The sequence below is a fragment of the Urocampus carinirostris genome, chromosome 13 (genome assembly GCF_059441175.1).
Source record: "Urocampus carinirostris isolate Australia breed hairy pipefish chromosome 13, RoL_Ucar_1.0, whole genome shotgun sequence".
Lineage (NCBI taxonomy): Eukaryota > Metazoa > Chordata > Actinopteri > Syngnathiformes > Syngnathidae > Urocampus > Urocampus carinirostris.
In genome coordinates this window covers 13083047-13098275 of record NC_142361.1, presented here as the reverse complement: position 1 = coordinate 13098275, position 15229 = coordinate 13083047, and the positions used below count along the sequence as shown (strand labels likewise).

Below are 15229 nucleotides of genomic sequence, written 5' to 3'. Positions count from 1 at the left end.
GTAGAGCCTTCTTTCGGATTAAAATAACAGCAGCGTAATTAACCGGGTGGGAGAAAAAAAAAGCTACGTTCCGCAGTGTCCCCGTTATTGTGCCCGAGCCTCTTGAAAAAACATCAAACCCAAACAAATCCATTACGAGGCTTTATTAAATTCACGGGCACAGTAATAGTGAACGGGCAACGCTCCATCACATTTAGAGCACGGCGAGTAATGAGTTGTCATAAACCCGAGGAATCAGATGGCGGGCTAAATTACCCGTGCAGACATCTTCAAATGAAGCGTCTTTTCACCTTTTGTCATGACAGATTGCGCGCAGAGTAAGCCAGGGAAAGGGAGGCAGGAAAGTTTGAGACGTTTCAGAACTGGGGGGATGAGACCGTCCTTGGTTTTACCTTGACAGGCGGACGCGTCGGAGGCGCAGGGTGTAAAGTGGACTCGGTGGGGCAGAACACTCAACAAATTACCACACAGCGGAGTAGCAAGCGTCCACCTGCATTAAGTGACTTTCAATCGCCGCTTGACGAGAGAACACACCGGCATCGTTTACCTCGGAAACAGAAATGTACCTGTATTTGTTTTTTAGCGTTCTTTTTCGTTCTACACAAATGTAACAGAGTGTAATATACAATGTTAAAATATAGCGGGAGTGACGCACCGGTGCATAATGTGACTTGCTTGACCGGTAGCTTCCGGTCAGACCTACACGAACACATCATCTGAGTGTCTGAATGAATGTATGTTGAATAAATGGTTTGTAATCGTTTGTTGATTTGTCTTGTCCTGTAACTGTTATGCTTTCATATTTGTCTTTATTTTTGTTCAATTTACGTTTCTTCAAATTTTGAGTATGCTTATTTTTGTGTGTGCAGCCACAATGAATGTATTAACATATCTGTTTGTGATCGAACATCAAACTCATCCACCACTGCATGTTTGTCACACTGTGTTGCGGGTAAAAACCCTTTCCTTTTTGTCTATTTTATTTCCCCTTCTGTAATTTGCACCTATTGTTAATTGGCGCAAGGTGATTCCAGTAGCGCACTTCAAGGGCACTAGGTCAATTTTGATATCTTGATGTATTTTGCATGTTTTGTTTAAAAACGCTATACAATCCTTGTGTCATGTTGTGTTTCACTTTGTGTTCATCCGTCCATTCATCATTTGCACCGCATATCCTCAATGGGGTTGCAGGGGTGCTGGAGCCCATCCCAGCTATCCCCGGGCAGTGGGCAGGGGACACCCTGAACTGGTTGCCAGCCAGTCGCAGGGCACACAGAAACAGACGACTCACTCGCTCATTCACACCTATGATTTGGACAATGTGGACGGGCCATTTAACCTGACACTTTGTGTTCATATTTTTTGTTAATACAGATATGGATGGCCATACAGTGGATTGATTGGACAGCAAACTTAAACAAAACTACCTGTTTCTTGCACTGTGCTGCATTTCAAAAATTGAAAGGCAGACATCTGCACTCCACCTAGCCTTTGTCCAGTGTTCATCAAAACCAACAGTGTTGTGGTCCTGCATTTACAACCGTTTTGGGCGCACCCTGTCACTCAAAGCCGATTCGAAGATGTCCATTCAGGATCCCCTGGAAGGAGAGATATCCTGCACTCCCAAAGGAATTCAATCATTTCCAGTCAGTCAATGTTCTTATCACATGCTGTTACACCAACTCACATAATTCCACTGTGTTCCAAAAATCTCTTCTCACTTTCGTGGAACAGAAATAAACCATGTACTGGTACAACACCTACAAGTTACTCATCAGTTGTTAGTGTTGAGCTGAAGAACAATGAGTAACACAGAAGAAGCAAACTTATACTTCAGTGTTTTAAAGCCTACCTCCTGGTCTACCAGTTACCATTCAAATAATAATAAAATGCACACAGCAGTGTCCCTTTCCATCAGCATTAGCTTCCCTCAGAGGGCCAACATATTTCAGACAAAGTGCATATGTTTTTCTTGCAAATTAAAACAGCCAAGGTATAATTCTGATAGACCATTTTACACACTCCTTTAATGGGGCCCTGTGAGTCAATTGCCAGTCCTTCACTTGTTGCTACTGAATGAAGGTGTGTGGGCATGGCTGTTAGCATTTCTTGTTTAAACAAATATTAACAGAGCAACAGGAGAGATAAAACAAAAGGAGGACAAATAGGGAAAAGACAAAGGAAAAGTGGTAAGTAAAATGTAATAGTAATTGTTTATGTCTGCCTGTGTTTATATGTAAAAATATCTATCTATTTTAAACTACTTTTTAAAATTGTGTGTGCGTGCGTTTGTTCTTGACTAATAGGCTTCAAAACGGCTGAACAGATTTTTGTGAAAATTTACACTATTATATTTTAGGCCTCAGCGAGTGTCTACAAGAATTTGCATCAAGGCACTCCCAATAAATACCAACAAGTATATACACAATTGCTTTTGTGGGGTCTCCAACACCTTTTGGCAGCCAAATTGGGGACTGCAATACCCGACTACTGACTATTCAAGGCATCCTAATCCAATTTTCTATCCGAACCAAAACCTTGATTGACAAACCACAGCCCCAACAACCTCTCCCAAGTAGAATGTTAGGCAACGCTGGGTCATTTGCTTGTTCATCTTAAAATGAACGCCAGTTGGTTTCTCATTGTCAAGAAAATGTGTCTTTGGTCTCCGGTACTCCAAATTATGACGGAAGACGGGAAAAGTTGAATAATGAATTTAACAATATCTTACTTTAATTTTGGGGAGCCTGGAATATCGATGTTGGTTTTTTTTCTTTTTTTTTCTTTTCTTTTTTTTTTTAATTGGTCTCGTTACTGTGAAGTCAATATTTTGAGACATTTTGTTTACCATCAAAAGAAAATATTTTGTTAATAATCTTAATAACCATGTATATTTTTGACATAACACCCACCCCCATTATGTACTGGTTTAAAATGTCCTTAGCTAGTCCTAATAGACAAGCTTTGCCTGCTAATGCTATTATTGTGACCACTATACAATAAAAATGGGCTTTTTTGTTTAGTCACATAAAATTAGTTGATTACCAATTAAATCAAATGTATTTTTAAAATCACTATTCTGGCAATATAACTTCCCAATCAAAATTCATTATTTTAGATCCAAATAGTTTTATCATGCACCGTGTTAACCCACTTACCATCTATTAGAGCAAAAAAAGCGTTTACTTGGGGCAGCCAACACCCAAAGTAAGAATGCATATTCTAAGGAGCGACTAGTACGGCAATTTGCGACCCGAACCGGCCATGACTCAAACTGAAACTAGAAGTAAGTAAGGGTTGGGTCACCTAGCTTACCTTTTCCTGTCAATACCACAATATATTTTTATACTGGCAGGCAAAGGGATATCCACGCAAGCAAAGTTAGCATATGAGTCAATGCAGCGTTGCATCCTTGTGCAATAACGCGGCTGCATCCTGTTAAGTGTATTCAGAGCGGTAGGGATACGGCCATAAAAAAGACGAATGTTAGATTCCTGGCAGTAATGCATCAAGTTTACTCCTGTGCAGACTCCCCAAAGAGAACACAAGTTTCAGACGAGTGTGATGGATTTTATTTTGGACCATTCCGTTTTTTTTTGTTTGTTTTTTTCAGGAAAATATTGCATGTTTCTTTGTTGTCCATCAATAATTCCAATAATCTCGGAATCCTAATCGCGATAAACCACTTGGTCTTTTGCATCAGCTTCCCTAGTGAGACTTTAAAAGCATTGGAGCATGTAAAGCATGCAACTACCCCCTGTTGTGGAGTCCGATTGGAGCCGAACTGAGTTGACTTTGAAAAAGCTCTCTTATTTTTAATTTCCTTATACTCAAATTTTCCATACAGAGTGTTTTTTTTCTCAACCAGTGAGTCCATGTGGTGTGTGCATAGGGGAATGTTTCATTTTAATCTAATTAGTAGCAACAATTCGATTATTACTAAAGATAATAGTTTGTGATGAAAATCTTGCTTTTATGCTCTTTGAACCTATTCTAATGCTTAAGTTGCTAAATAAGAAGGCCTGCAGTTTGATTTGTTTACACGGGAAAAATCTGACCTAGAAGAAGAGTAACCACAAAATTGTAACGTGTTTATGTGCTCGCACTCACATGAGATAGATAACATTTAGCTTAGCCACCTGGTCCATGCAATCACGAATAATACACCAATAACGTGGTGTTTGGAAAAATAATCTCATACCGAAAAACACAAACTCCAAGGAAGTCATACTTGACAAGAACCTGGAACAGATGCTGCTGGTTTCCCCCTACAAAGCCACAGTACAGAGCATCATAGTGCTGTATTCTGTGAGTGCTGAAAGAAAAACCTTACAGAGATTGATCAACGTGGTCCTGGAAATCATCAGCAACTCACTACCCAGTGTGGAAGACACTGCCATCTTGTGCTACTGTAGCAGAGCAAACATTATAACGGACTCCTCTCACCCCAGCCACTACCTCTTCAACCTTCTGCCCTTTGTTAGGCGCTACAGGTCAATTAAAACAAGGGATAACAGGCTCAGTGACAGTTTCTTCCACAGGGCCATCACCACCCTAAACAAGCACACAAGAAAGTGTATATCTAGCACATGCATAAAAAAGGTGTATTCATATTTGATTTCATGACTCTGATTTTGGAAATATATGTCTATTAATGTCACTGCTCTATTTTCTATTGCACTGTTGTTCTGATGCACTTACAACTTGGGCCAGTCTCCAAGCACTACCTAGTAAATATTTTGACCTATTTATCTTGACATTCTTTTTCTTATTTTTCTATTTTAAGTGTTTATTGCAAGTTTATCCAAGAGTGCTCATTGTAAACTATGTCTGCTACGTTGTTATCAAAAACATTAAAGACAGTTCCAATACATGTATGTGTCTTAGGGGCCGGTCACACAGACATTTGCGGCTGAATTACGGCCAGAAATTTCTGCCTTTGAGGCGAACGCTATTGGGCGCATTGAGATCGCCATTCAGACGAGATACAGCGGTGCTCAACACGAGGTCGGATATTCGCGCGCGGGTGGCAGCGCGAAATTATTTGGCGCTGCTCAATTCTTCAGAGCGCGGGCACACAACCTTTCACGAGCATATTGAGGGGTTGGGGTTTTTAAGGGTTATTGTTCTATCTTCGTTATTCATTATCCATTATCCGTTATCGGTCAGTTCATAATACGCTACAAAGCCTAGGAGCCGGGACACTTACTCTTAGCCAAAAGGCCAAGCTAAGGTCCTAGCTCTAAAGCCTTGCTGCGATCATTGCGAATGCACCGTTCCCGGAGGTACTGCAATACCGGGCCGATGCCACGGCCAGAAATATCTGGCCGTGAAGCAGATGCTGTTGGGCGCTGTTGGACGTTTAGAGACCGCCATATAGACGAGATAGAGCAGTGCTTTACTCGCGGTCGGAAATTTTCACGTGGTTGGCCGCGCTCAAAACTTTTGAGCTGCTCAAAAGTTTGAGCACGTGTTAAAACACGTGCCGCACACGTGGTCAACACGAGGAAATGACGCGGAACGACGTGCTCTGGCCGCGGCCAGGGCGTGCTTACACATGGGTAGGACGGGAAATTTCAGCGGGTAATCGTGGGTGGAGCATGGTAATAGCATGTTCTGCGCCTGTATCGCGGTGTTATTACGTGAAATTAGCGTGTTACGCGCGTGACAGTCAAACGCCTTTCTCCGCGTATAAACAGCGCGAATGCCGAGCACACGTCAGTTGTGCTCGTGACGTCAAGGGGGTGAACATGGATCCCCGTCAGCGTAGTTTCTCTTAATTTCGAATAAATATTTCGGTGCATTCGCAATGGTCGCAGCAAGGCTTTATTGCTAGGACCTTAGCTTAGCCTTTTGGCTGAGAGTAAGAGTCCTGGCTCCTAAGCTTTGTAGCGTATTATGAACTGATCGATAATGGATAATGGATAAAGAAGATAGACCAATAACCCTTAAAACTATAAAGCGAGCTAATTATAACAATTGGGAGATCCTAGTCTATATAACGCGTTTATTTAAACAATAAAGTGCGATCGTATTCTTCAAAATGCGTTTGTTAACGTGAATGAAAAAGTCACGCGAGGGGGTGGGGCGGTGTGGGTGTTGCGTAGGAGTCGGATTTGGGCACAACACCGGCTCGGGAGCTTTTATACCCGTGGTCCACACGAGAAAATGACGCAGAAATGACGCGATGAGGAAGCGGATAGTATATATATATATATATATATATATATATATATATATATATATACGTATATATATATATATATATATATATATATATATATATATATATATATATATATATATATATATATATATATATATATATATACACATATATATATATATATACACATATATATATATATATATATATATATATATATATATATACTATATACATATGAATTATATGTATGTGTATGTATATATATATATATATATATATATATATATATACATATATATATATATATATATACATACATTTATACACTATATACATATAAATTATATGTATGTGTATGTGTATATATATATATATATATATATATATATATATATATATATATATATATATATATATATATATATATATATATATATATATATATATATATATATATATATATATATATATATATATATATATATATGGTATAATTATTAAAATAATAATGACTAGATATTGTTTAAAATTTAAACTGGGCCAGGATTGTTTTTTTGCCATTTGGGCAGTGTGACTCATGATTGTTCTTAATGCAAAAAATGTGCTTTAAACAGCTGATCTAAGGAAGAAAAGCAGTTTTAATAAAGAGAACTGCAATCATATAGGGATTTATTATATTTCCTACAACGTCACAAATATAAACCTAATTAATAAGTGGAAAGTTTAGTACACACTCAAAATAAGGAGAGAAGACATCTATGCAGTTTATGAAATGAAATGAAATGAAATGATCTGCATTTATATAGCGCTTTTCAAGTCAATGACTTCCCAAAGCGCTTTACATTGTGCTTCACATTTCCCAATAGCGGCCGTGATCTGTGCAGCCATGTAAGGCGCTAACCTGCTTATTGGGGGTACTGGGGGTTCAGTGTCTTACCCAAGGACACTTCGACATGTAACACGGACAAGCCGGGATTCCAACTGGGATCCCTTAATCCTAAAACGATCGCTCTACCTCCTGAGCTACTGCCGCCCCAAAAACTTGCAAGGAGACCAGGAGAGTCCAAACTTCAGACAGTATATTCTAACGTCTTCCAGAAGTACTCTTCTGAGCCCTTTCTTTTTATCTAATCTTCTTGGTTACAAAAGTGGATCCGCCCATAAGGATGTAAATATCAAAGGACATGATTGGCTAATTGGACAATGATGTGAATCGTACGTAATCGTCAAAATAGCAAACAACAGTGTGCAATAATAGACAAAATAATGCTCTGGCATACCATGAGAGAGATTTCAAACTTAATTTGGCTCTGCAGCCGCATCCACACCATCCATTTTCAGGCGGGCAGGATCAGAAAGAGAATGTAAACATATTTTTTCTGGCATACTTATTTTTTCAGTATTTTGCTTTTGTAGCCTATTTTATTAGCCTACCCTACACATTACAATCCTGAATGACAAGGAAACTTTTCTGAGCATAATACCGTTATTCACAAAGAATGAAGAGAATTATTTTCATGTTTGGCATGGAATGCGTTAACTGGTTTATTTTACAATTGAGTGAATGCAGTTTTGCACCTGAATCAACTCACCATGCTATACAAACTCAAGGGGGAACAATGAAAAAAATGTGATTTTTGCCTATATTTTCCGAGTGCTTTAAAATGCATGAAAAATGCAATGTAAAAGTTTTAGCAGTGCATGGTCAATAAGATTAAACTACAATGGATTAGACTACTAGGCTGGACGTGAGAGTATGTCCTTTACTGCTCTCTAGTGGCCAGAGAAAGCACTTGGTTTGCACTTATTCAAAATCATAACTTGTGATAGAAATTATATAGAGGCCAAATGTTTGGCATGCCTGTCCTATGCAATCTCCCTTGCAGGTATCAAATATTAAAACATAAATAAATAAATAAATCACTACATTTTACTCAATTTGTGTACAATATTGGAATGTAGCAGAAAACGTCCCCGCTTTAGGTAAGAAAAATGAAAAAATACTTCCTGGAAATGTGCAAGCAATGTTAAATTGTGCACTCAAGTGTCCTGCTGTGGTTCACAGAGGACCTGAAAGTTTTCAGGCAAGGACACAAGGAAGCCACATAAGGACAAGAGTGGCACAGCGAGTCCTCCCCCTCACTTGGCAAGCACATTTTCCTCATCAGCGCCCTTTTTAGCTCACATGTCTACTCATGTTTATTCAACTCCTTCTCATCCAGCGAGCTCCTCCCCAAAGATCTCGCGTGGGTTCCGAGAGCCTCTCCTCGCCCTTCGCCGTGGCGGGTGGCGACTGGCAAAAGGGCAGAACCAAAGGTCATTGTATCCTGCTTGTCACTCAAAGCCGCCCGAGGGCGGGGTACCAATCGATCGTTCCTTGACGTACCCCCGACCGCACGCACGTCCTGGCGCTTTCACAACAGCTCCAAAACGGTTGGGAGTGTAATTAAGATGGATACTCACTCAGGCTACCAACCGTGAGAGTCATCTCAGGAAATAGGCCATGAATCAATATCAGCGACAAATTATCTTTGCAGAGTGCTCACGTTATGTGCTAAAGATGCAAGAAACTCCAAAAGTTCGGGCTTAGCACTATTCTTTTTAAAGCAATTTTTGAACAAATTAGAAAAGGCACTGTTTCGATAGTGTCAAAATAAATCTCTATTCAGAAATCTCTCGCTACAACGCCGTTCACAGTTTTTGCTTCATCAATAAATTATGCATTGTGTTCTGCATTCTGTTAAACAGTCTCCCGGCCGGCTGATTACTATTTGACCATACAGTCGCTTACACAAAGCATCCATTTGAAAAACAAACGTTTAAGCCTGTACAAAGGGTTTGTTAGTAGGTTTCAATGTATTTGTATAATAGTTGTAAAAAACTTTTTTTATATCACGGATTTCACCCATCACAGGTTATTTTGGGGACGTAACCCACGCCATAAATAAATGGAGTGCGAGAGAAAAAGAAAATAACGATTAAAACCTAATGGAAATAAAATATATCATTAAAAGGATTAAATGTCAAGAACCGTAAGAGGAGAAGGACCCAGATGCGTGACGTTTCTCGCACAAGCTTTATTTTACGGGAAATGGGGCAGTCATGCACGCTAACCCAAACGCCAGTTATTCGGCGATCGTTGAGTGGAAGACGTAAGGCAGAAGTCTGACATGGAATGACAGGAAGCCAGAGGTCGACGAGATCGATACCAATTGCATGAGCAGATATTGGACAGATGGGGTCGATACCGGATGGGACGGGACAGACAGGATTGATATCAGGCACTGGACACTGGAGTCCGATAACAAGCAGGACGAGATAGACGGAAACGATACCAGACACTGGAGATCGAAAATTAAACAGGACAGACTAGACGTGAACGCTACCAGACACTGGAGATCGATATCCGCCAGAACAAAATTCCCGGAACAATCCTGGAGATCGATATTAAACAGGACAAAATAGACGGGAACGATACCAGACAGGAAACACAAGAAAAACCGTACTGAGTCAAAACACACGTCCTGCGGGTGCAGAGGTTCGTTGACGGACTGAAAAAGGGTAAGTGAGATCACTGAGCTTAAATAGGAGGGAAGCCAATCAGTCAACGAGCTGTGCCAATTGGGCGGGGCCAATTGGGCACGTTTTTATTGAGCCATGTGGTTTGTGTGATGTTGCTTATTTATGGATAAAGTTGGGCGTTGGCCTAAACATAAACTAAACAAAATAGGGTATACTGTAAATATTTTAAAAGTACTCATAGCAGCCGTAACTACAAATGTGCACACACTAACTAGATTATTAAAGCGTGTTACAAATAACTTTGTTTTCTCTTGAGTCACACTGGATATGAAAAACTAGATGGCTGAAAACATGCCTGCTACAAATGAAAACCAACACACATAGGTAAATGGGGGCCTACATTTAATTACTGTTCTACAAGTATTATTTTTTTCTCAGGGTGAATACATTTTATAGTGTGCGGTTGCAGAGCTGACCCTTATCGAGCATTTTTGTCAAGACACCAGAAAGCCTTGTGAATAGAGACAAACATGAATAGTGATGAGTGGCCGAGGTCTCCAAAGGCGCACTGCCTTTCAATGTGTACCACAAGCCATTAGAAGCCCTAATAATTCATTCAGAGGACGAAATTTTCATAGCCACAATCCTAAAGCTACTTCTCAAGCTGCAGCGGTGGGTACGCATATCACATAATCCAAGAAGAAGAAATAAAAGGAGTAAGCAGCAAGCAGGACTTTAAAGACATGAAATCAAAACGTGTTGTTGCTCATTTGAAGCTGATGAGGTGCGACTCATTGCCGCCACCTAGTTGTGCGTAAGAAGAAGGCTCCTCACACGCAAACGCTGAGATGCCTGACAGGAACATGAAGAAGAATGTACGTGCTTTCCTTCATTTGCAACCACACAATTATTCCATTTCTGCTTGCTTTCCTCAGACCTTTCGGAAAAAAATCCCCTGCCTTCTTGACTGCCTGTCTTTTTACCTACTTTCCTCACATCCTTCTGATTTCCCTCATTCATTCATTTCCTTCTTCCTTTTCTCCCATCGTTGATAACTTCATCCTGGATATTATTTTCAACTTATCCATAATCAAAGTATCAAAGGGACAATGTGTAGCATCTCCTAGTGGTAAAAAAAAAAAAAATCAGAAAATTAAAATTTGTGAGGTTTTGTCGCCTTCATTCTCTGTAGTCTGTAATTTTCCTTGTGCTTTTTAGCACTCTTTTTGGTTGTATAACACCAGGTGACAGACTAAAAGATCATAATAAACAAAAAGAGCTTGTGCTGCAAATACTAAAAGATTTAAATAAGTATTTTGAAATGAAAATAAAACAATGATTCATGCATTTAAGTTATTAATTTCATAATTATTCGAAACAACATTACAGCCCTGAAAAGTGTAAAAAATGATCCTATGTGTTTTCCCGACGACAAGGAGCATATTCAAATAATAAATGTCCTGTCCCTTCTCAAGGGTTCTTGGTTTTCCTCATGTTGAGGTTTTTGGGGTTTTCCTTGCCCTCATGTGGGTTTTACATCAGGGGATGGTGAGGTGGTGGTCTAAGCAGCCCCTTATGATTAAGGGCTTTGCAAATAAACATGACATGACTTTTCTTATTCCAAGCATTTTTGAAAAAGCTCCAGAGAGCCACTAGGGCGGCGCTAAAGAACCACAAGCAGTTCTTATCTGTTTATTTTGAATAGGTTGACAAATTGGTAGGCTATCTTGCGCCTAGTGGTACCCGAAACAAACAAAAGCTTGCAAAGGTCTTGGCTGAAAAATGAGAGGGATGGTGCAGTTTGTTCGTTTTGAATCTCCATAGTAAATATTCTCCTAGTGTTTTAGCAATCATTTTTGGATGCACAGGACAGTGACATATGGTCGCAACATGATATACACTGCCCCAATAAAGAAAGAATAAGGTTGACCATTAGATGTCGCTGTATTGTGTAGTACAACCTAAAACGAGTGCTACAAAGCATAATGAAAGCAAACAACAGAAACTGAAAGTGGCCAAACGGTGCCATTTTACTTGCCCAGCCTCTCTGTAGTCACTCACTATGTGAAATAAATATGTATTTCTTGACCATGTATACATGATAGTTCATGTTTTTTTCATATATTTCTAATCAATATATATATATTTTTCATTTAATGATTTTTTTTTTACCACTAGAAGGTGCAAAATAATACGCAATGTTAAAATTACAATTCCCCTCCATTTTGCCACGGGTGGCTTCTTCCTCTTGCTTGGCGCAATACCAAGCCTTCCTATGCAACGCATAATCCATTTCCTCTTATCCTTCATTTCCACTTTGGTAAACAGCATCTCGACATTTATGCTTACCCTCATTACATCATAAATGTTAATATACAATTGTCTTTATTCTTTGCATCCTTCTATTTTTTCTTTTTCCTGTCTTTCTTCATTTGGCCTTCTGTTTGTTTCTTGGATTGATCCAACCTATTGTTCCTGCAAGAACTCCTTACACACACCCCTCTTCCATTTCCCAAAATTTCCTTCTAATGTTTGGCAGTCCTACTTTTTCCTACTATTTTCCTCATTTTTGTCCTTCTTTCTTCCATAACACATCTTTCTTGCTTTTCATCATTCACTCCAATGTTTGCATTATGCTTTCCTTTTCCTTCATTCTTCTTTCAATTTTACTTTCTCCATATTTTTTGCTTTTCATCAAACCTTCCTTCCTTTCAAACTTTTTCCCTGCAATTTTCAGAATGAACTTTTTCACTCTTAATCATCTGTTCCTTTTTATGAACTTTAGATTAGGATCGTTTGATAACTATTCAATTTCTTTTCTCTTTTCACCCAATCACTTTAATTGCCTTGTCTTAAAATGTTTTTTTTTTTGTTCTTCCTTGTCTGTCGTCTCTTCTACGTATTTCTTTCTTTCCTGCAGCACTTTCTCCTAACATTTATTTCCTTCCTTCCATCTTACCTTTCTATCTTTATTACTTCTCTTCCTTCAAATGCATCCGACCCCCAGACCTGAGGCCAAGCATCAGTCTAAAGGAGGGCATTTCAAATGGGAGTCTTACCCACAATAAAATAGATCAAGCTTCTAGTGGGGGACACAAGCCATGAGTGGGGATAGCAGGCCCACCCATAGCGACGGGTGCGCTAACCCCCATGCCATCGTTCCTTCTTTCAATGTCGTTCAGCAAAAGTTTTGAAAACATCTCATGGGCTTACCTTCCTGCACCGCTTGGAAGGGGTTGTTGGGCTCGATGAGTTTGACCGAGTGTGTGATCTTCTCGCTTTGCAAGATGTCATCGTTGAGACTCAGATCTGAGATGGCCAGCTGGAAAATCTCATCATCTTTCACTGCCCCCTCCTCGAATATGGCACCTGTGGCATAACCAACGAGAGTTTGGGTTGGTGACAGAATATGAGAGTGTTGGATTGCTGCCAGCCCACCATTTTAGTTTGTGGAGCATTAGCAATTGTGGTCCAGTCATGGCAGAAACATGAACAGTGACTCAGGCCTCTCGGACCGCTTGCTTATGTGTTCAAGAAAGTGTTTGTGAAACATACTAAATAAATAGAATTCCACCCCTTTTTTATCATCTATCTATCATTTTGCTTCAATGTTTATTGCGTCACTGTCAGACTGGATGTATATCAGTGGAGAGGATGCTGGTAGGGGGTTCTTTACGGGAAAGCAGAAGTATATTTGGTGCCTGCTGACGTGCATCAGCCAATACGACTTGGATGAAGTCCCAGTGCTGCACTAAAGCTGATGACGGAGCACCTGCTGCTGGCCAAGACTGTTGCGGAAAAAAGTGAAAGCAGTGCTGCCTGCGCAGTGTAGCTAACATGCCCACTGATTGAAGAATGCAACACCATGCAGCTCAAAATATGAGGGTCAGGGGTATGGGTGGGCGTGCGTAACGACACCTCATGATTGGAGGATATGAGGTTAGAGGGGAGAATTGTTGTTTTTTCTTTGGGGGGCAAAACCAGTGTGCAGAGCACAAAGGAGCTCTCTATGCGTTTTGCATGGCCAAAAAGTCGACTGACGTCCTCTCTCGCTGCTCTTTATTAACACGACGGTCACGTCCCACTGGAAGTTGAGGAAGACGAGAAGCTGCGCTTCAATCAATTTTGGGACTAACGCACCCATCCCACCCCCCCCCCCCCCCCCCACCAACAAATAACACTCGCTTCGTTTTTTCCTAACGTGCGCTGAAAAACAGACGTGCGAGTTTATATGACTCGAGCGCCACTCAAACATGCAGCAACCGCGAGTAAGGGAATAACTTTTAAGCCTCAGAGAAAGACCATCGGAAGCAGGAATGTGCAGCGAGCGTCTTGTTCCACCTGTGCGCACTGGTGGCTTGCAGGCGGGAATGCTTACCGATGTGTATGATGGAGTCCCCTTTGGCCGAGTTGCGTTGCAATATCCAAAAGGAGAGACAAACCAGCAGCAGCTCCATGGCGGCGTGCAGCAGCACAAGCAGCTCATCCACAAATGAAAACAAAAACCAACACCAGCAAAAAAGGGTGAAAAAAGAGAAAGAAGATCTACTGCTCAGCGGTCCTGTGTAGTCCAACTCGTCCAAACGGAAGGAGCAACCCACTAACCTTACTCCCCACCCCTTCACAAAATAAAAAATGCAACCCCTAAAAAAGAAAAAGGACACAGCTAGACGTCCAGAGCCGTTAGGAACAGCCACAGAAATGGGGAGTACCGAGAGAAGGCTCCTCCGGAGAAGGAAGGGAGGGAGATGGACAGGACATGCATGCGAGCCCCGGTGAGAGAGACTTGGTACTCCCGCCCTCCACCGCCGGCCGGTGAGGAGAAGGAGGAGAGGAAGATGCGGGAGGATGAAGAGGAGGAGGATGGAGAGGAGCAGAGAGGAGGAGGACGAGGAGCAGCGCGCGCGCGCACGATTCCAAATTATTCTGGAGGCGGGAGGGAGGATGGTTTTGGGAAGGTTTGTGGCGAAAATCACAACGCCGCGGTCCTATGTGGATCACTGCAGCCCGCGCAGACCGCTTGTCCCGACGAGCCGACTCGAAAAAGACTGGAAGGAGACGGAGACGAAAGAGAGAGAGGGTAGTGAGGTGCGTGCGCGTAGGTTTACGGAGGAGGGGGGGATTTGGGGCGCACAGCTTTTACGCACGCTTCCAACGCCGCACTGTGACCAGACGTGCGTGCCGTTAAAGATGATGGTCATGCATGGACGGACGACCGGTGCAAGAGGGATTATTTACTTCTGGAGAAGTTGCAACAGAAGAAACGGAGAAGCAAAAAAAGAAAAGAAAAACGGAAGACAGAAAAGCGCGAAGGTTCTGGAGTGTGGCTGTAACACGGGTATGACTGGGATAATCTTCGAGGGCAGCCTCGTGATATCAAACATTTTCACATCACTTCATTTACTTAAACTGTCTTGTGTGCATGTGTGTTTTGCCATTAATATTTCAGTGCACGACGAGGGAAGCGAGAGCAGCGTTGAGGACCGTCGTAACCTTACAATTAAAGGATATTTCTCGAGTTTGTGACCAGAACGGGAA

General features: G+C 41.1%; 1 protein-coding gene across 2 annotated transcripts in view; it reads right to left on the bottom strand.

The window, feature by feature from the left end:
* Positions 1–14745, bottom strand: part of LOC148353766 (glutamate receptor ionotropic, delta-1-like) — a 486866-nt gene extending 472121 nt beyond the window's left edge. For both annotated transcript variants that reach the window (XM_088351343.1, XM_088351345.1), the window contains exons 1-2: positions 14070–14745; positions 12905–13060 (exon numbers count right to left, since the gene is read on the bottom strand). In XM_088351343.1, coding sequence (XP_088207469.1) covers positions 12905–13060; positions 14070–14148 — 235 coding nt within the window. In that variant the 5' untranslated portion in view covers positions 14149–14745. The remainder of the gene's footprint in view (positions 1–12904; positions 13061–14069) is intronic.
* Positions 14746–15229: the final 484 nt, after the last annotated feature.